This window comes from Brachyhypopomus gauderio, chromosome 21, assembly GCF_052324685.1.
Source record: "Brachyhypopomus gauderio isolate BG-103 chromosome 21, BGAUD_0.2, whole genome shotgun sequence".
NCBI lineage: Eukaryota > Metazoa > Chordata > Actinopteri > Gymnotiformes > Hypopomidae > Brachyhypopomus > Brachyhypopomus gauderio.
The window spans coordinates 4,914,089-4,935,723 of record NC_135231.1 but is presented as its reverse complement, the minus strand read 5'-3'; the positions used below and the strand labels follow the sequence as shown (position 1 = coordinate 4,935,723).

General features: G+C 39.7%; 3 protein-coding genes across 5 annotated transcripts; 1 reads left to right on the top strand and 2 right to left on the bottom strand.

Annotated features, from left to right (window-relative positions):
* Nucleotides 1-930: 930 nt before the first annotated feature.
* Nucleotides 931-6,027, bottom strand: LOC143485019 (F-box only protein 6-like). 2 transcript variants are annotated; one of them, XM_076984140.1, is made up of 8 exons: nt 5,921-6,027; nt 5,719-5,801; nt 4,715-4,805; nt 3,505-3,753; nt 2,625-2,739; nt 2,197-2,292; nt 1,920-2,055; nt 931-1,736 (listed from the first exon to the last, which is right to left on the bottom strand). In XM_076984140.1, coding segments are annotated over exons 1-8 (918 nt in total). In that variant the 5' UTR covers nt 5,922-6,027; the 3' UTR covers nt 931-1,589. The 2 variants fall into 2 exon arrangements, with proteins under 2 accessions (XP_076840255.1, XP_076840254.1); XM_076984139.1 differs by having other exon boundaries at nt 5,909-5,981.
* A 625-nt stretch (nt 6,028-6,652) lies between these two features.
* LOC143485089 (THAP domain-containing protein 2-like) lies at nt 6,653-7,529 on the bottom strand. Its single transcript, XM_076984284.1, has 3 exons — nt 7,369-7,529; nt 6,946-7,138; nt 6,653-6,834 (listed from the first exon to the last, which is right to left on the bottom strand). Exons 1-3 carry the CDS (start codon nt 7,446-7,448, stop codon nt 6,691-6,693), a joined length of 417 nt encoding a protein of 138 aa, XP_076840399.1. The 5' UTR covers nt 7,449-7,529; the 3' UTR covers nt 6,653-6,690.
* Nucleotides 7,530-10,864: 3,335 nt separating this feature from the next.
* LOC143485306 (sodium-dependent lysophosphatidylcholine symporter 1-like) lies at nt 10,865-21,573 on the top strand. 2 transcript variants are annotated; one of them, XM_076984695.1, is made up of 14 exons: nt 10,865-11,138; nt 12,999-13,125; nt 14,486-14,610; nt 15,418-15,550; nt 15,955-16,033; nt 17,122-17,285; nt 17,940-18,030; nt 18,267-18,388; nt 18,586-18,669; nt 19,008-19,091; nt 19,236-19,348; nt 19,727-19,870; nt 20,501-20,674; nt 21,299-21,573. In XM_076984695.1, exons 2-14 carry the CDS (start codon nt 13,108-13,110, stop codon nt 21,375-21,377), a joined length of 1,410 nt encoding a protein of 469 aa, XP_076840810.1. In that variant the 5' UTR covers nt 10,865-11,138; nt 12,999-13,107; the 3' UTR covers nt 21,378-21,573. The 2 variants fall into 2 exon arrangements, with proteins under 2 accessions (XP_076840810.1, XP_076840809.1); XM_076984694.1 differs by having other exon boundaries at nt 10,866-11,138; nt 12,999-13,118.
* The last annotated feature ends 62 nt before the right edge of the window (nt 21,574-21,635 follow it).

Sequence of the window (21,635 nt, the reverse complement as noted above, 5' to 3'; positions counted from 1 at the left end):
AGCTATTTGTTGTGAAACGAAGTAGTTACAATTTCATTTTCAAGTACTTTAGCCGAAATTCCAGCACTTTTCAAACCTGGAACACAATGCAACTTTAAAATTCGTCAGGTAAATATTTTTCCTTTCTTTTCTGCACTCCAGATTTTTGTTTACTTTAACTATCCACCACTGTATTTCCTGCTGTTGGGCGGGTACCAGCCGGTTACGGTCGGTGCTGGATCAAACCATTTTCCAGTGGGAGGCGGGGGTGTATGCACTTAATGGAAAATATGCAGATAGGTAAAAAACATATATATTTTAGCCATTGAGCTTATTTTGAGTACAGAATTTTACATTAATGAAAGATTTCAAGATTATTTAAAAATTATAGACTTAAATAAAAAATAAATTGCTGGGCTCTTTGATGGGCCCCCCTGGCCCTGGGCCCCGGGACAACAGACCCGGTTGTCCCCCCCCTGTCGACGGGGCTGGAGAAATGTACCAAATCAACAGAGAAAATCTGTAAGGCAGCTACAGCTAATATGAGGAAAGAAGGCCTGCTAGTTGTTGCCAACTAACTTGTACTATCAGAGGATTTTGATGGTTGGTAGACAGTGGCGGATGCAGCCGGCAGTTTTTGGACGGGCCAAAGTGAAATTGGGGTGGGCAAGCACGAACGAAAGTTGTTCGGGGTGGGCGGGGTGTATGGTCATTAAATGACTCGTGTGCTAGGCGCCATCCTGCAGCAATTATAGTTTATTTTCATTAATTTTCATACGGAAAACTGTATTCTGAGCTTGTGATTAGGCGGGCCCATCTGCCAATCAGGGTGGGCCTGGCCCACCTAAGCCCACCCATAGATCCGCCCCTGTTGGTAGATTGTGCCACTTTTCCACATCGCCACAAAACGTGCTCAACATTTTCCCCCAAACATTACATATGGACACAGACTAGTTGAAAAATATGTATATTTGGTGTATGCACAAATTAATCATCCATCATTTGGAACACATGTGAACAAAATGTTTCATTTTCCTTTGGTATCCATCCCATGTTTTCCAAACCCCACCAACAATGATCATTGCAGAACAAATTGGGATCACATATCCCCTAATTTTACATCCCCACAATAATTGTAAATATGAATGTGCAAACATTTGCTGAATCACATTGAAACACCAGCCTAAGAGAAAGGCAGTGACATCTCACTAATCAAATCTCAAAAACAAAGATAAAAAATGGTGCAATATTAAATGCGCCATATACCCCCATGAAAAATACAGTGTACTTACATTACTTTTTAAAGAGGAAAAATAACTTACACATTCATTAATATGCAGTATATGTTCATTTATGCTGCACATACATAAGAAAGGTGCATTTAGTATGGGTATTACCTGCAGGCATTTCAGCATAATTTTACATATTTTACATAGACACATCCTAATTTAAAAATGTATTGTATATATATATATATAACTTTAACTTTTACAGTTAAATATCTCCGTTTCCTCTCCAACCAGAAGCTGAAGTGGCTATATCATGGCATAAGCATTAAATAACAGTGCTGGTCAGCATATCCCAGCATACAAAGGCAAGACATGCAGACATTATGCTTCTGTTGCTGGATAGATTTCCACACTGCTGTTAGTCACTCGTATGCCATACCAGCCTGCCCAAAACTGCGTGTCTTGCCCGCCGTGGGTGAAACGGATAAAACGAACACCACGTCCATAGTCCTTAAAGACATGAGTCATCTAAAATAAAAACATGAAAGATGAAGAGGATGATATCAAATAGGACTAATATCAGAAAACACAGAAAGGTTTAAGTCTGGTGTTAAATACATAAATACATCAACATAACATATACATCAAAATACATAACATAACTAATTTCTCCTGCTGACATTTGACTACAACAAGGCATAAAACACCTACCTGCTTCCATTGTTGATCATTCCACTGTGGAAAGGTGACAATATCAGGCTTGAATGTTTTAACTATCTTCTTCTTTTGATTGAGTAAATCTACACAGATCTCATACTGACTACCACAATCCCACCGTGGGGCATACCTGTACAAGAAGGATTTACTGAAGTCAAATCAAAAATCAAATCAAATATATTTGTATAGCGCTTTTCACAACATATGAAGTGTGTTTTACACAAAATTTGTGACCAGACAAATTAAATGAGAATGCTCAACAAATGCTCACCAGTCTGATATGATTATGTCAGGCTGTATATCATCAAGAAATGCAGGATTATAACCTTCTTTCTCCAAGTCAATCAGCTGGCTTTTCAGACACAAGCTGGAAAACAATGCTCCTTATAAAAGAGTCTAAATGTAATTAAACTGCTTTGATTCATTAAACTATAGCACAAATGCTACAGCACTTCAGTTCAGTCTCTGTAAATCTAGCACTTCTGGTACATAATGTGAACCCAGGGAAGAACACATAAGCAGTAGTATAAACATCCTATATAAAGTTTTGTAAATACATCACTGTCAGCTTGGAGTACTATAGGTTTTGAGCTCGCTGAATTTACACAATGTACAGCACTGTAAATATTTAAATATATTTAAAAGTAAATATTTAATATAATTGTCCAATATTGTCAAGAATTATGTAAACTTACTTACTCATAAGAGGTAACAAAGCATTTTGTTACTGTGTCATCTGGATGAGGTGCAAACATGTTTTCTACAGTCCACAGATCACCTCCATTTTTCAAGATTAACCAGCCATTGAGGTTCTCTAGATAGGAGAATTTTGAAGACATTAGTACTCATATATACTATAGGCCAACTGTTGTTGGGATGCTGCAGGCTATCAGTGTATTTATCTGTACACGGACAGGATGGCCGAAACCTCCACGAATATAATTACCACTTCCTTCATGTTTTACTCTTATGTCATCCAAACCAAATAACTTTTATTTTCAAGTCACACATACACAGGAGTGAGTGAAAAATGCTTATTCCTTACATATTTTTACACAGAGTAATGTTAACATATAAAGCACATGTCCTAAAAGAAAAATATATACAGATGAGCACAAAGTACAAAAGGTACAAAGACCTTACACAATCACAGTCATGCTTACTAAGCACTACTGCAATACAAACCTTGAGTAAATACTGAATATATCTGTACAGAATGAGTATGAAGGCAGTAGTAGTATTAGTGTACAATAAGATACATATTGTAGTTCATGTTATACGTGACGTTGCCTATAAAGTGCAGAGTATCTGGGGGTTGTGAGGTGGAGAGACTGAGTAGGTGAGCGTGCAGGCTATGTTGTAGTTCTACTGGCTGTTGAGTAGTCTGATGCCTATTTTTGCCTATTTCAAATCACGGACCCTTTTCATTTACAGAGTGGAAATCATTAACCAACACGATTTTAAGAAACTCTCTGAACTGATTCAGACACACTATAAGGATGTGAACCAAATGTGGACCATATTTCCATCTGTACTTACAGGTCTCAAACTAGTCTAGTGAGTGATCTGTATTACTCACCTTTCGCGCTGGGATTCTTTAAAAGGTTGTGACGTTTCTTACACAGAAAGTAGAAAGCCTGCCAGTCCTTTGGTTTTTTATCGGCAACACGAGGCTTGAATCCTTCTCTACGACATCGCTCTCTCCAAAATGAAGCACTATCCACAATCGACATCCATTCGCGACACACCAAGCGACAGACACATATAACCTGCTGTGCAGGAACGTGTAGAAGAATTTCCTCCATAACCGCAACAGGAAGAAGAAGACCTGAGGGGTATTCCAGAAAGTGGGTTAAGTTATGAAACCGGGTAAGCAAACTCAGAGTTAACGAAAACTCAGGATTTTCCATTCCAGAAACCGAGCTTAGAGAGAACCTGAGTCAGTTACTATAGCAACTTATGCTCTGAAGCTAACCTGCTCGCTGGCAGGTTAACTTGAACCTAAACCCGAGTTACAAACACGTCATCATGACGTGTCCTTTCCTCGAGGATACTGTGGATATTGAAGCTCAGTTTATTCACCGAGCTCTTCATCGGGAACACCTTATAAAACCCCAAATAGACATAGGCCTACTATCATTTTCAGATGGTCAAATCAAATCAAATATTTTTGTATAGCGCTTTTCACAACACATGTTGTCAATGTAATGAACGTTATAATTTTTCAGCACAATCCATTACTTACAATCCATCAAACATTACATATTGCGGATCAACCCTCAATTCTCTACAGATTTTTATACATCGCTCTTCGTTTTTTTGCTAGTGGAAGTTTTCATTATAGTGTAGGAGTTGCGGAACCTGTCAGCAAAGCTACTGTATGTCGGTCTATCCAAAAAGTATGTCTGGCATTAAAATGACTAATGCCCAGTTTTGTGTTGTTTCCTGGGCATAAACCCGTTATGGACATCAAAGAGGAATTCCACAACATCACAGGTTTGTCTTTAATTAACACGGACAATAAAGAAATTAAGCAAAGGAGAAGCAATAGGCTATATAACGAACTTCATTCCATTTATTTTTTAAGGATTTCCTAGAGTCATTGGCTGCATTGATGGAACCCACATATGCTACCTATTACAGCACCATTAAAACATGTTGACGATTACATAAACAGAAAATCCATCCATAGCATTAATGTACAGGTAGGCTACTAACCTTTATAACCCTTAATGAATAATGTACTTATCTTTAATGGTAACAAAAATAACGTAGCTATTGTAACTTACCTTTCTCCTCCCCATCAAGATCACATGTGATGCTTCCCACCTCATCACAAGTGTTGAAGCCAGATGGCCAGGATCCATCTATGATTCCACACTGTACAACAAATTTGAATAGGGTAGGCCTGACGTAGTTTTGCTAGTTCTTCATATGCAATGTAATAGTTAAATCATGGCAAACCCTAGTGCGATAGGACACTATGACGGCCTCCTTCATGGAGACAGAGGGTATCCCTGCCTGCCCTATACCTCATGACTCCCTATTCAGATCCTGCACCTGGACCACAGTCCTGCTACCATCAGGCCCACAGCAAAACCAGGGAAAGAATTGAAATGACCCTAGGAATCCTCGAGGCCAGGTTTCAGTGCCTGAAGGGGCTCAGAGTTACCCCTGAGAGTGCGTGCCACATAATAATGGCATGTGTGGTATTACACAACATTGCAACCATCTAGGGAGAGTGACAGCCTACCATCTCTGACATGCCCACAGACCAGTAACCTTACATACATGTGGGTGACAACAGAGATGGTAGAGTTGTCAGAGACTCCATCTGCAATCACTGCTGCAATCAAATTTCATTTTTCCTGTAAATAAATATATTTTCCTGCATACGCAGTCATTAATACTTCAAGCTACAGTGGTGTGAAATACGACGCTCGGCTGATTTTCGCATTTAAGCCCATGATAAATCTTATTTATCTGTGTTTTCATCAAGAATGCCTTTATAGTTACGCGTGAACGCGCTTCTGTCTGGGTCAACCTACTCAGCCTTGAGCGACCCTGATTACTTTAATTCCGATCCGCCGTTTTGGAACCGAAAACTCTGAGTATGTCAGCTCGGGGTAAGACAACTCAGAGTTCAGGGTTAAGTTTAGAGTTTGTTAAACCCGCTTTCTGGAATACCCCTCAGGGGACTGAGATAAGGAGACACTTTAATTTCATCTACACATAACTGCGCCATATTCAGTGAAATCAGTCTAGTATTTGAGCAAGTATGTGGTCAACTCACATGTTCCGTGCTTGTTGACTGACCCATCTTTTTCTTTATCGGGGTTGAAGAATTACGGGATACACGCCGTCGCTTACCTCGCACTGTTAAAGCAACATAACAGCAGCCAACAGATCTCAGTTGCTTCTAATACTAAAACGTTGGTATAAGTATTAGAGAAAAACAAATAACCCAAAATGAACCAAAATACTTTGAGTATTACTATTTCCTGATAATCTGTCTTCGGGTTTCTCCTCTTCTTCACGTGCGCTTAGTTGACTGTAAACAACGAAGTGTGTCTTGGCGCCATCTACTGTGCTGGGGGGGGATCAAACCATAGACGCCTCATCGAGCGGGGCAGCCCGCTGCTGCGATACGTAACAGCGTCCGCCATATTGGTGAGGGCATATGTGCCAGTAAGGCTAATGCAAGTGAATGGAGCGAACTTCAGAAAGTGCTCTTCTACAAAGTATTTTTAGCTAATGTTCGTCATCGACCCACTCACATATAAACGTTAATATATTTGGAAATTAAACAATCACCAAAGACAACATTTATGACTTTTCATTATATTTTAATTGTAATTTCTGAATAAAAAAATGTCAACCTATGATACAATTGATTCCGTTTTTATATTTACAGTAATTAACATTTATGAACATATGTACACACACATCATCAATATATGAAATAATAAATAAAATATCTATTTATATATGTACACATTAATATCTATATCTATATATCTATATATATGTACACATTAATATCTATCTATCTATATATGTACACATTAATGTCTATATCTATATGTACACATTAATATCTATATCTATATATATGTACACATTAATATCTATATATATATATATATATATATATATATATATATATATATATATATATATATATATATATATATATATCTATATATATGTCTATATATCGATCTATATCTATCTCTGTATATACTGGGATCTCTATTGTTTGAAGCTAATACCCTTGGAAAAGAACAGTCTTGCACAGCTTTTTCCGTGTGTTACCACTCTGCAACTTAAGAGTGTTCAGCTTGGCAATATGGTGCAGTCTCAGTTTGTGAGACTTCTTTGAGCTCTTAGATGTCCTGGTAGACACGTGCTAAAACCAATTATAAAAGATAAAACATTATTTAACAAGCAGATCCAAAAAGGGAAAATACGTTTTCCAGGATGGTGTGGCTCTGAATCTTGGCTTTCTAGAAGCACCGACCTTTTGGAGGTGAGCTGGGAAACAGAAGACTGAAGGAACAGCTCCAGTTCTGATCCTGACTGCCTGACCTGTCCTGTCAAAATCCTCTGGCCTGAAATGCTCACTGCAGAGCATGGAGGACAAGCTAGCAGAAAACCCTTCTCGTCTGACAGCTGTTTCCCATCTCTTTCTGAGATCTCTATCTTTTGGAAACCTACATAGTATGACAAACGTTTGCTAAACAAATCACAATAATCAGAGTACCTACTTCGGTCGAATTTAGTAAAAATATACTTTCTTTGTTTGTTCTGAGACTGGTTTCACCGCGGGAAATCACAGTATTACGTCCGTGATGAACAGTATTGAACACAAAATCAGGAAAATCTGTACGTAAAATGACTCCGTAATGGACAAATAGAAGCATTAATACATTTACATTCTTACCTGTGAAAAGTTATGCCAATTGATCTTGTTTCAGTTGAAAAGCGGTTGGTGCAGTTATACGCAGAGCATGAGCGAGGCATCTTTCGCTGCTTCTCCGATCGCTCTTCTGCCCTCACCAATATGGCGGACGCATTTACGTACGACTCAGCGTTCCATGAGGCGTCTATGTATATATGTCTATGGATCAAACGATGTGACCTATTCTGCAGCCCTGGCTTCAAAATGAAATCAAATGTATAGGCTACATATATGAGGGTCAGTTTGCTAACATTTAAGGCAGGGCAATACAAAATGATGGCAGGTTAACATAAACATAACCCGGGTTCACATAAACTTTTATCTAGCTAACATGGCATGTTAATGAACGAGTCATTGGACGTTCCTGATTTATGTAGTTTTATGGCGTTCCCTGGGCATAACATTATAATGAACATTAAAGAGGAATTCCATGGAATTGCATTTTTGTAAATTTTTTAATTTAAATTTTTAATTTTTTAAAAACGATTAAAAATTGATAAAATAAATGGGAAGTGGAAATATCTCTGCATCTTATAATGCAGAATTTCAGGATTTCCAAGTCATTGGTTGCATGGATGGAACCATGTGACATAGTGGCATGGTACAACACTGCCATAATTAGAGGAGAGCAACTGTGACACCCTGAATGTGTAGTCACATAAAGGTAATTATTTTATTTATATATTCTCATGGTTTGTGCATATATTTATTGTGCTGTTATTTAATGCTTCCAGCCCTGTAGGGGGAGCTAGACTCAAGGGGCGGGCGCTAGACTGTCGCTTAAGTGGGTAACAGGAAATTGTCCTCAGATGAATCTGAGAACTCAAACTGAACACACTGGCTCATCGTGTCTTCTGTTTATCCTGCTACCCAGAGCCGTATAGAGTATCTATAAGGCTCTGCTGCTACCCAGATTTCATCCATAACTGCTACTACCCAACCCACACACCTGGGGGGTGTAACACAACATCCTGTCAAACCCAAAGCAGATATTGAATAGGAACCACATCTTAATCTACCTGACTACAAAAATGGTAGAAATGGTAGATACATCATGCATTTCTTCCAATAATTATTTCCTCATCATTTATCTCACCCATCTGCCCTTTAATTATATACATGAGACTATAATATATGTTCATGATTTCTTTATTTCCTGAAAAAAAGTTAATTTCCTTGTCCTCATTCTTTAGTACATTCACATCCATATACTCACAGGATGTTCCAGCATATCCAGTATATATTTTATTCCAGCAAATCATTTTCATTGCTTGTCTGTTTTATTTGGAGTTGTATTGCTCCATCTTAAGATCACTCTTCTCAATTTGTTTCTGGAGGTGCATCATGTATAAATCCTTTACAGGCAGCTTGGAAGTATAAAGGAAGGGAGAAAATACCATGATATAGATATATGATATATAGATATATAAATAAATATTTCACTTGGTGAGACATTAAGCTATTCTTGCTTTTCCAAGCTGAGCTCTGGATGTTGACGGTTCCTCATTAGGCTGTACATCACCTGTTATGTTCTGTAAGATGGCAGTCACACAGGGATCACATGAAATGCTATAGTTAATATATTCAACATATGCAACATATACTGTACTTCCATGGGCCTTCCAAGAGCATCATCCCACTAGGAGACAGAGATCATCTTCCTTGAGACTGTACACCTCAAGTAAGATCTACTCCGCATATTTCTGGAGTTTGACAATCTGGAATATAAGCGGCTGAAATGAGTTTTCTCCACAGGGTTATGGAAGTGGTGGCTGGGGAAAGGGAAACCTGGGCCTCTTGGCTTAGGCTACTGCCCCGTTACCTTCGCTAACAAGGCAGCAATTGATTTGGATAATGTAGGCAGGCTAACGCTTGAAAATGTTTAGACTGTACATGCCATGCATTCAGTAACTGCTAATAGTAACATAAAACAGGAAGGTGATAAATCCTGCACCTAACATCCGGAGTCATGCAACAGGCTTGGCTAGGATGTATTAACCAACCAACAACCATGATCTAATAATACCTACACAATACTACTGGACAAGATAGATTTCACACACCCTATGCACACACTAGTTGCTTGAACAGAACACAGCAGCAGCTACAATCTGATACTGGCTCGACAAGGATCCAGAAGCACTAATACAAAGACTCGCATGTTTCAATGGTAGTTCACACGTTACTTTTATTATTGGTAAAAGTCTCTTTTACCCTTTAAGTGGCCACAATGCTGATAAAAGTAAAATGTGGAACAACAAAGAAATATGGGGACCTAGAAGAGTAGACATGTATTCTCATCAAGACATGTATTTTAATAATGTTATTTATGTAGATAATTGACCGAGATGAAAAACGGGTAACGTTCTCGTAGAAAGTTAAATGATGAGATATCTAATCGGGGTCTAATCACCCCTTCTTGGCAAAGAGCTCGTCGAATAATTTTCTCTTCGATGTTCACTGGATCCCAGAGGAAAGGACGCGACATGTTTGCATGAGTATCGTGTGTAAAACGCGGTTTAGAGTTAAGTAAACCTACTAGGAAGTAAGTTGGGTTCAGAGCGTAGTTGCTATAGTAACGAACTCTCACTTTGAACTCGGTTTCTGGAACTGGGAACCTACATTCTGAATTCTGAGTTTACGTACCCTGGTTAAGCGCTTAACCCTCTTTCTGGAATATCTCCATGGTCTAAAGTTTTTTTTTTACATGCACCTGTCCAAGCAGTCCAAGATACTACCTCACTGTATCGCAAGAGAACGTCCCTTTATGTAGCCTATAACTTAGCATCAGTGTCCATTTTATTATTAAAGAATATAGTTATATTTTCACATTGCCGACTTGAAACCCAAGTGCAGACGTCATTGCTCTAACATGTAGGTTTTTCTGGGTTTTTTTTCTTCATACTTTTGCAGCCTATACAGTTCTTCCTCTTTCCTGCTTTACATATAGTGTCGAATGGGAAATTTCAGTTAAGAAGTGATCATGACACTATAACACTTCTGAGATGTTCACTATCATGCCTTTGCTCACGTTGTTCTCGTTATTATAATTTTTGCGTACTGTTATGAAGTGTACTCCTTTTGTATGATGCGGTGGAAGTGCTTGTTTGACGTTTAACAGTAATTTATCAGCAATGCCTATGTAAGAAACGGTTATTTTTATCTCTTGTAAATGTATATTAGCCTACTTAGGCTCACGCTGACTGAAAGTAGCCAGTATCTAGCCAGTACCAGAATAAATGTTTTTCCAATTTATATGTAAAGATAATATTGATTTTTGATTTTCAGCAACCAACCGTGACACGACTGTTTTATTCAGCAAACATCCTAAGATCGTCATAAATAGAGACATCCAGTGTATTGTCTCCTATACCACTCTACAGACACGTCATTTAGTTGTACAAAGTATTATGCCACCCAATAAATACTGCAAAAGAGTTCCCGTTTGCAGTTACTAAATGGCGTGATAATGCTCGTGCGTTTGTGTGCGCGTTTGTGTTGTACGCCCCCGCACGCGCCTTTAGCTATTGGCCACTGTACACTGAAACTACTAACACAGTCATTGCAGTTATGGGGAGATGAGTCTTACTTTGTAATCTACTTTATTTACAAACAGTAGACCATCAGACATTTCCTTTAAATATCGAAGTTCCCAGGGTAATAGGCCAAGTGTTTGTTTAAGTGACGTTTTCTTAAACAGCATGAACATGACTCTTAATTCTGGAGATGGAGAACACACGAATGTCCAAGAGGTAACTTCATTACATGGTTTCACTGTTGACTATTAGCAATGTTATGTTTTTATCCTGAAGAGTTAAATTAGACATAGGCTAATTTCTCCTGCTTATGTTACAGTTTCCGAAATTTTATTTGTATCTGTTAGCCTGCAAATTCATTAGTGAATTAGACTACACTGTTTTGAAATATCGACAAATGTGGAGAAACATTTTAGTCTGAAGATATAGACTGACCGTTATTTAAAAGCGATTATTTTAAAGTGATATAGACTGTCCGTTATTTTAAAGTGATTTGTTTTTCACTTTGGCTCTCTAAATTGACTCCAGACAGATGCCAGTTGCCTGATGAGATCCACTGGAACGTTTTGTTGATTTTTTGCTTGTTTTTTTGTATTGGTTGTTTCTTTAGTGAGATGAGTTCAAATGGGGAAGTTACATGTAGATATAGATATGCTTGCTATTGTGATATGTAATGTGTAAAGGAGCTGTTAAAGACAAAAAAAAATCCAGCACAGATGTGAAGCAGCTCAGCTAGACAGATGTGTCTTCCAGGGAAATAAAGCCCATGTGCATATTGTTAAAATAAGGTCACTTCAGTCTGTGGTCACTTCAGTCACACACACACACACACACACACACACACACACACACACACACACACACACACACACACACACACATATATGTCCAGAGGTGGACATTCCAGGTTCAGAAAGTAAAACTCCATCCCAGGATTTTATTCAAGCTTGCTGGATTTGCTAATTAATGGCAAGTAATTTTAGTGGAATCAACACAATCCAGGAAGCCTGAGCAAAATCTTGGTGAGGACTTTTACTTTCTGAACCTGGAATGTCCACCTCTGACAGCTACTGGTCTCAAGTTGACGACTGGTCTCAAGTTGATGTCCACCTGTCAAGCAATGCAAGATACTCCCTCACTGTAATGCAGACCATTTGTCCCTTTATCTTCTATATCTTAACACGTGTTCTTTTTCCTAGTAAAGAAGTTCGTTATAGATTTTGACACTGCCAACTTGGAGCCCAAGTGCAGATGCCTCTGTATAAGGCTATGCCACCCAATAAATATTATAAAAAGTTCCAGTTTTCTGTTCCTCTCAGTTAAATGGCCGTGCATGTATTTGCGTCCTCGCATGCATCTTTAGCTACTGTCCCTTGTACACTGAAACAACAAACGCAGTCTTACCATTTTAGGCAGGAGGGCCTAATTTCCCCTAAGCAAGTCAAATCATCACAGTGATGTAACATCAAATCCTCACCAAATTCAAGACTTTGCTATTTCACGGTTGTTTACAACTCATCAGTCACTTTATTCTACTTTATTTAAAAAACTGTAGAGCACCACGTGTTCCCTTAAAAAAAAATCAAAGTGTAATAAGCATAATAAGTGTTTGGGTATCTGAAGTTTTTCTTAAAGAGCACAAACATGCTTCTTAATTCTGGACATGGACAACACACAAACGTCCAAGAGGTAACTTCATTACATGGTTTGAGTGGTGACTATTAGCGATGTTATGTTTATGATCCTGAAGAGTTAAATCGGATATAGGCTAATTTTGCCGGATTCTGTTACAATTTCAGAGATTTGATATGTATCTGTTAGCCTAATCTAAAAAGACTATCCGTTCTTTTGTCTATCTAAACCAACCACAAAAATCTGCCAGGTGCCTCATGAGATCCACAGGAACGTTTTGTTTATTTTTGCTTGTTTGTCTGTTTTGTTGTTTGTTTGTTTTCTTTATTGAGATGAGTTCAATTTGGAGAGGTTACATGTATAGATAGGCTATTGTGATATGTATTGTGTGATGAGCTGTTAAAGACATAGGATAACCCTGCTATCCAAATGTTTTTTTTACAGAATGGTCCAGGCATCCCAATAGCACGAAAACTGTGCTATGCCATTGGAGGGATGCCCTACCAAATGACATCCATTATCAAGGGCATTTTCATGCAGATATTCTTGCTGGATGTGGTGCAGGTACAAGGTCAACATGCTTTGTTGAATTGATATTGTGATGGCCTTCGAGTCTAATTCTCAAGATAGTTCATAACCCCTGCTATGAGTTAGCAGTTTTCTTACAGTCAGCAAGTGAGAAGAGATGCAAAGGAAATGCAAATTAACACTCTGTCCACGCCTCTGTCATATGTGCAAATATTCTTACATGCTTACATTTTCTAGAGATAGTTCTAGGAAACATTAATGCTACACGTAATTTGAATATGGAAATAATAGTGCTGCCAGGGGTTGTGATGAATCCAGACCAGTAGTTTCTTGTTATTGTGCCATGAAGTAAAATGCATTATATCCACAATTAAACATTAAGCATCTTGCATTTGGGATGTTTTGGAAATTAAGATCTGATAATTTGTGAATCTGATAATGATATCGTTGGCAGTCTGATAATTTGTGAATCTCCTTTGACAACAATTTCTGTAAAATGATTTCGGGTGCTTTATGGTGTGCATTGTAGGTTTTTTTTACTTAAAACTTGAAAATTGGCCCAGATTTCTGTGTTCTGTGATATTTTTTAAGCTCACATACAGTACAGTACTTAGAAGTCTGAAGCCCAGCATACATTGCGGTATAACACCATTGTAACATTTTTTGAAGCAATGTCCTCTGCTTGGTAACAGGACATTGCTCTTGTAATTACTTTCCCAACAATGTGGTCATCAAAATGAATTTCCTTGTTAAACAGACATACAAGTGAATACCAATAAATATTTGATTTGCTCCTTAAGGTAAAATGTGCAGAAGAAAATATCATTATGCAAATGGTTGTCTGGATTACACTTACTGTGCACTTTAGAAAAATTATTGCAAACATGGAGAACATCATCCATTTGCTTCCAACATCCAGTATCAGTTCAGTTCCATGTTAATATCACTGCTGTATTACGAAGGTTCTGTCATCCAAACGGCATCTTAATGACCTCAAAGACAGCAGTGGCCTTGTGGGTAAAAACTGACCAGTGCTGAATGGTAGTAAAGGTCATCCTGACAAGCTTGGCATAGAGACAGTCTGTGACATGAACATAACGAAGTATCCGGTGAGTGTAGATGTGATGTTTGTATAATGTCCGGGAATGTTTCCTTCAATATTATTGTGTTTGGGCAGCAGGCAACTGAATTAGGTATCTGCTCTTGCAAAGAAGTACTTTGTACAACCCTAATAATTAACCATAGGAAGTTAGCAAGGACTTTTGTATGGGCATGTCCATAGAGCTTTGATGTATGCATCTTACTGGTGTAATTTCCCTTGAGGAAAAATGAATTGGGTGATAAAGTGGAACTACATGTAGTACTACATTCCTAAACTCTTTGTGTGTTTCTCTTCATTTCAGATGAGCGCCTTCTACGTCTCCATAATTCTTTTCCTGGGCCGGGCCTGGGATGCTGTCACAGACCCTTTGGTGGGCTACGCAGTGAGCAGGACCGGACGCACGCGCTTTGGCAAGCTCATTCCCTGGTGAGGACAGAGCGGGACAGAACAGGACAGAGCAGGACAATCACCTAAAACCGTGAACAAGGCTTTTGGGTCAATGCTGTAATGGTGTACTTTATTTTAGCCAACGATATAATTTCCTTAGCCGAAGATGACAGGACGTCTGCCTGGAACCGACATTGTATAGGACTGTTACCATAGCTGAAGTGGGCAGCATTACATTTGTTGCTGCATAATGTCTGTGTGCTTTGAAACTTGAGGTCAAAATGTTAACAACTCTTATACCCCATTTGCTTCTGTGCATGCTGTAGAAATGTAAATGCTAGCATGGACTGTAAATGCTAGCATGGTCTGTTGTAGTGGTATCTTGCATAGTAGATTTGCGTCAGGGATTATTCAGTGTAATTTTACATGGCTTCAGATGACAGGCTGCATGTGTCTGGGGGGTAACAGAGACATTTCTTTTAGGAAATCTTTCACAAATAATAATAATAATCAAACTAGGTGCCTCATTTACTGATCATTGATATGTTTGGGTGAAAACGCACCTGCATGAACTGTACATGAACCTTATAAGGCACCAAGGAGATGTTTTCTGAGCTCACATACAGATTTTGGCCATGAAATATGTCACATTTGAACTTTAATCTATGCGTGAGAGAGAGAGAGAGAGAGAGAGAGAGAGAGAGAGAGAGAGAGAGAGATGTACATGTACATGTTAGTCACACAGCCTTGTGGTACTGCTCACAACCCCGCCTCTTTTCACACCCCCCTCCCCCAACGTGTTTAGTCACTCAGTCTGATTCTTGAAAGCCTTTCCTCTCTCTGTAGGATGGTGTACACCGCGCCGATGGGAATACTTTCTTATGTCATGCTGTGGTATACCCCTCAGGACACCATGTCTACTGCCTCCAGCTTCTGCTGGTACCTGACATGGTGCTGCCTTTTTGACGCCTTCATGAGCGTAAGCACCCCGCCTTCCTGTGGTACCCGGTTTTGTATATCCATAGAGGAAGTTAATATCTTTAAAAGGTGCAGTTAGACAGCTGAAGGCATTTCCTGGTCATCCCCGGGGCTTCAGGGCTCGTATTGAAATAGATATATCACAGTGATCATGCAAAGTGTGTTTCTTGCTCCACATGAGCTGTGCCGTCGTTACTATGTACTATGTTCAGTCTTCTCTAACTCCTTTTATACCTGGCATTATAATGTTTGCATGTGTGGGTGGATAGGAGGAAGGAGAGGGAATGCTACCTCTATGATCCAAATTATCTGTTTTGTCCCCCTGCCTCTCTCTCTCTCTCTCTCTCTCTCTCTCTCTCTCTCTCTCTCTCTCTCTCTCTCTCTCTCTCTCTCTTTAACTGTTAGTGCTACCATGTCCCCTACACCTCCCTGAACATGTTTCTCGGAGGTGACCAGAGAGACAGAGACTCAGCCACTGGTTATAGTAAGACCTTAGTGCTCATTTCCTCTCCTAGACTCTTCAGAAGATCTCAGACGTATATGATTAATGGACATTAGGGATATAGAATAGGTTATAGTAATATCAGCCTGGTTTAAAAGTATTTGTAGTGCATTTATGATGGCAGTCAAAACAGTTGATTTGTATATCTAGTGATTGTATATATCTCATACTGTATATATCTCACTTTGTTTAGTGACCCTATGACCACTGTTAACCTTTCTCTTCATTTGTTCTCTCAGTTCCTGGTATTTTTTTCTACCCTGGATACATACAAAGGAAAGAATATGAAATATTGGAGAAATACCAGGCACTGAAAGGAGAAATAATGAGAATGTGGAAGGTTAACACCATGGTGGTCCAAGAGGTGACAGGGCACCTGGGTGCACAGGGCACAGTCAGCAGACTGCAACACTCAGCAGTGGTACTAGCAGTAGAATATAACAAAACTGAGTGTAAAATGTATGTATTTGTTAAAAGTGTAATATACATGCACCTATTCAAGTGTAAACTGTAAAGCATGTTTTTGTAGAGGCAGTATCAACTGTAGATTTTAGTGGTTGATAATCTAGCCTGTATGGATTTGCACTGTTTCATCTCTATAAAACCCCAAATGTCAGATATCAGCACATAATTTCCTGACTCAGCCTGTTCCTGCCACACTGTTCATGCAGAAGTTGGTGTGGTGACTTCTTTTCTGTACCAAATAGGAAGTAGTGTGCTTAGATTGGCTGAGCTTGGGGCAGCTTCAGAACAATTTAGTATTATCACATCTTCATGGTTTTGGTTCATTCCACCCTCTGTGTCTCAGCTCAGATGCACACACTTTCTTAACCATCACCATATGTCGTAAATGTCATATCTGTTCAGCTCTTTAAAATCTGTTCAGACTTAATTAATTAGTAATTATTCACTGATTGCTGTTTTTTTTAACTACAGTAAATTAGTTCCTTACTGTTGAAGCACGTTTGATCCTGACCCCACCAGAAAGCCCCCAGGGCGTGAGGGGTTAACCTGAACACGTTTTCCACGCGTATGGGTGTGACTCGTGGGTTCTTCTTTCCCTCACTCAGGAATGGGGATGGAGATGTTTGCGACGTTGGCAGGTGCTATGATCCAGGGTCAGACTGTGGGGATATACCACGCCAAGAGGACCAAGGATTGCAGCATGCTAAATGCTAGCCAAACTCTGGCTGCAAACCTCACCTCCCCCCTGACGGACACGCTGCAGAATACGGTGTCCAACTAATAGGCTAATAGTCTGACAATGTAAAACATAACGTAAAAGCCATATGGGGAACCCATGGTCTGGTGGTAGGGAGCTGGTCTTGTGACCGGAGGGCCGTGGGTTCGATTCCCAGCTCTGAGGCCGTGACTGAGGTGCCCTTGAGCAAGACACCCAACCCCAACTGCTCCCCGGGTGCCGAGCTAGGGCTGCCCACCACTCTGGGCACGTGTGGTTCACAGCCCCCTAGTAATCACTAGTGTGTGTGTGTTCTAACTGCACAGATGGGTAAAAAGCAGAGGACAAATTTCGATTGTGGTGAAAAATCACAATTGTCAAATATGGCATATTTACAATTTACATTGTCTAGCTTAACTGGTTTGGCTATATAAACAGATTTATGGGTTGTTTAGCATTTGAAAGTGCCAGTTGCAAATGGTGCGACAGGGCAAAAGTGCTATAATCTCAGCCAGTAAAGATGTGTGCAGACATTTTGTTTCCCATCACATCCTTTCTCATAAGAAAGGTAACTTTCTTACCAGCTAAACCAGACACAATGCATCACATTGTTTATCTCTAACCTATGGTTTATCTCTTCTATCAACAATTTTGATGACTAATATGGGCCCTTATTGAGTAATATCAGTTTGTGGTGTAACCCTGCAGAGGAGAGCATATTTGATCGCAGCTCTGGCACTGGGTGCATTCTACTTCCTGTGCTGTCTCACACTGTTCATTGGAGTGAAGGAGCAATTGGGTAAGTGACCATTTTTTAAACATCCCCTTTTCAGTATAATGCTGCCTGTCTTATACTAGTCTATCCTACACCCAAAGACTATGCTACAACGGTCTAAATCTATACCTGTCTCTCTTATACCAGAACTATCCTGTATGAATCTGTACTGTGCCAAAGGTGGCAGTTCCTAAGATATAGCTATCATCTGATTGCTAAACTGTAAAAGACCGACTTGAACTTCCCTCCGTATTCTGCAGCCCCTCTGAGTCGGCTGGACCGCAGTACAGTTCCCTACCGCACCAGCATGAAGATGGTCATGACCCACACCTCTTACGTGCGGCTCGTGTTCGCATTCCTCTTCACCTCCCTCGCATTCCAGGTCGTGTGTTGCCAACCTGCTCTTGGGCCGCCTTTGGCACTTCTACGTGACATCATGTGTCGGAGATGTGAACACTAACCACACTGGCAAAGTCCACACTATTTTGCTGTTTTTTGATATGGCGATTTAAGGTTATTAGACACATATGGCTCTTGATAGTGATGCTTCTGATGTCTGTCTTTTATTTTTTTTTTTAGATGACACAGGGAGTCTTTGCTCTCTTCTGTACATATGCAGGTGGAATGGGGGCGTATTTCCAGCATCTAATGCTTATATTGCTGGTGAGAGACTATATGTTTGGGGCAGTCATGGCCTGGTGGTTAGGGAACTGGTATTGTGACCAGAGGGTTGTGGGTTCGATTCCCAGACCTGAGGCCATGACTGAGGTGCCCCTGAGCAAGGCCCTCAATTGTTCACTTGTATAAAAAATGAGATAAAAATGTAAGTCGCTCTGGATAAGGGCGTCTGCCAAATGCCGTAAATGTAAATACGTTTGACATTCTCGTAGTCACTGTATTGAGTTAAGCTGGCATTCTTGCATCAAACTAGTATGAGCCCCACAAATAAAGGCTTTTTGCGTTGTTCCAGTGGGTGATAAAAACTCTCTTTTGGTATGTAGTCTGTAGCCACACTATCTGTCCCTGCGTGGCAGATTCTGCTGATCAAGCTGGGCAAGAAGACCACAGTCTTCATTGGCCTATCAGTGAGCTTCTTCTCTCTCCTCTTGATGGGTTATTTTAAGCAAATGTTGAGACGTGGAGAAAACAGTAAATCTTAATGGGTGCATTTAATTGTGTTAACTATCTCTCGTGACCTCATCTTGTTGTCTTCCCTTGCTTGGCTGCAGTCCTATATCCCTGGTCTCACCATCCTGTACTTTGTGAAGGACAGTTTCCCAGTCTTTGCTACGGCAGCCGTTTTAAATGGATCAAGTCTAGCATGCCTCTATCTGCTGCCCTGGTGAGTTCACCACAGGCGGGTTACATACATCGCATTTTTGGTCTATTGGGAGGTCCAGTAATAACAACAAAACAACAAAACAGCAACCTAATCTTTTGCTAGCTGCAAGGGCATAGCATAACTTGTTTACTGGAGTAAATAACACAGGACTGATTATGTCGCTCTGGATAAGAGTGTCTGCTAAATGCCGTAAATTTAAATGTAAATGTTATTTGATGTAATTAACTTTCTGTTCTGGAATTTAAATGTAAAAGATATTTCACAGTTCTTCTATCATCCACCCAAGATATGAAGCGCCAAAACAATAGGACAAAATCAGATACGTTAGGTGTAATTTACTAGCTTTTTAATGATACAGGTTGACTTTTCTATTTGCAGGTCGATGCTACCAGATGCAGTGGATGACTTTAAGGTGAAGAACCCATCATACATGGACCTGGAGCCCATGTTCTACGCCTGCTTTGTTTTTTTTAATAAGTTTGGAGGAGGGGTGTCAAGCGGAGTGTCCACCCTAGCCCTGCAGTAAGAACGTCTTTCACTCGGTGTACCTTGTTGAGCGAGGCAGCTGGCTTGATCCTACATGCTTTTGGGGCAGTCATGGCCTGGTGGTTAGGGAACTGGTCTTGTGACCGGAGGGTCGTGGGTTCAATTCCCAGACCTGAGGCCATGACTGAGGTGCCCTTGAGCAAGGCACCTATAACCCCAACTGCTCCCTGGGCACCAGGCTACCCACCGCTCTGGGCACGTGTGATCCACAGCCCCCTAGTAATCACTAGTGTGTGTGTGTGTGTGTGTGTGTGTGTGTTCTAACTGCACAGATGGGTTAAAAGTGGAGGACAAATTTCGATTGGGGTGTAAAAATCACAATTGACAAAATATGGCACATTTATTTACATTTACATCTTCAGCCAGAGTTTCAATGCAAAGTCTGTAATACTTTGGTTTGTTCTGTATTTGCGGTGTTTCATGTTCCTGTGCATTATTTATAACTCCATTTTATACAACTCTGTTGTTCTGTCTTACCTGAGCCAACAAAACAAAGGTCTTGTTTCACCTGGATCGGGACTCTTCATTTGAGCTAAAAGCTGCTGTAGTACATATATCTCCAGTGGCAGGTCTTGGTGACTGTTGCTCTTCACTGTATTCCATTAGCTTTGCAGGGTACCAGTCTGGGCAGTGTAGGCAAAACCCAAGAGTAGTCACCACCCTGCGGGTGATTTTTGTCCCAGTGCCCATCAGCCTGCTCCTGATTGGCTTGGTGCTCTTCATCTTTTATCCCATCAACGAGGAGAGACGGCAGAAGATCAAGGCCAAACTAAAGGCAGCGTAAGTGCAATAATGGAGCCTAGCTCACTTTAAAATATATATCAAAATCTCAAAATTGCTCATGATGAGAGGAAGTATGCTGAAAATACGAGTTTCTGTCCAGCAGATGGTGATAAAACTCCATCTGCTACAAGGACATGCATTTTTTTTTCAGCGGTTGATACCAGAATATTTTAACGTGGCTAATATTTTACACATGAGCATTACATACATTTCTAGGAATCTGCTTATACTGTATAGCACCTCTTATTCCTGTGATGCTAGAAATATATTTCTGATAGCGTTCATCTAAATATAGATCTAGTTGTATACCATAATACAAAAAATAATATCTGATAAAAAACATTTTGGAGGATATAAACTCTGTAGGTGTAGTTTAGTGTAGTTTAGAGTGTAATTTACTTGTATTGGAAATAATAATATATCCATTTAAAGTGTACTGTTATTAATGTTGAACTTTAGAGTGTTGGAGAGCTACGTTTCTGAGAGAAGCCAGATTCATTTTTAATAGAAACTGAATGTGAAACTTGTAATTTCATAGCTTGCTGTTTGGCAATTTACAAATGTTTTTCATATATCACTGATTTCATGAAGATTATGTTGCTTCTTCATCCTGTTATACAGAGCAGAGATGAAAACACACAGGAGGAGTATCTGTGAAGAATTCAGAGTGGAATCAAATGAACCTCAGACATCATTATGAAGAGCACATAGTGGATCTGAATGTGCCTCACATTTATTTATGGAGAACTTACATTGAATAGAATGCACATCCGATCTGTCTAAGAGGGACACACACTGAAAAACATGAGGCTCTCTGAATAATCTATCATGATGTATGAGTGCTTTTTATTGCCTCCATCTTAACAGTAATAAAACTATTACTCAGGCTAAGAGAATTATTGGGAATACGCTTGTTTTACAAAAGAACAAATTTAAGATCTAATGTTGTATTCCATTA

Bases quoted from the DNA above. Each gene is read 5' to 3' on its own strand.
- LOC143485019 (XM_076984140.1), bottom strand. The intron at 2,293-2,624 runs GTAAGTAAGTTT...ATTGTTTTCCAG, and splicing joins TGCTTTGTTACCTCTTATGA to CTTGTGTCTGAAAAGCCAGC. The intron at 2,056-2,196 runs GTGAGCATTTGT...CTTCTTGTACAG, and splicing joins GACATAATCATATCAGACTG to GTATGCCCCACGGTGGGATT.
- LOC143485089 (XM_076984284.1), bottom strand. From the start codon at position 7,448: ATGCCTCGCTCATGCTCTGCGTATAACTGCACCAACCGCTTTTCAACT. The intron at 7,139-7,368 runs GTAAGAATGTAA...CATACTATGTAG, and splicing joins ATTGGCATAACTTTTCACAG to GTTTCCAAAAGATAGAGATC. The intron at 6,835-6,945 runs GTCGGTGCTTCT...AATTGGTTTTAG, and splicing joins TCCCAGCTCACCTCCAAAAG to CACGTGTCTACCAGGACATC.
- LOC143485306 (XM_076984694.1), top strand. From the start codon at position 11,088: ATGAACATGACTCTTAATTCTGGAGATGGAGAACACACGAATGTCCAA. The intron at 11,139-12,998 runs GTAACTTCATTA...TTTTTTTTACAG, and splicing joins AACACACGAATGTCCAAGAG to AATGGTCCAGGCATCCCAAT. The intron at 13,119-14,485 runs GTACAAGGTCAA...TCTTCATTTCAG, and splicing joins TCTTGCTGGATGTGGTGCAG to ATGAGCGCCTTCTACGTCTC.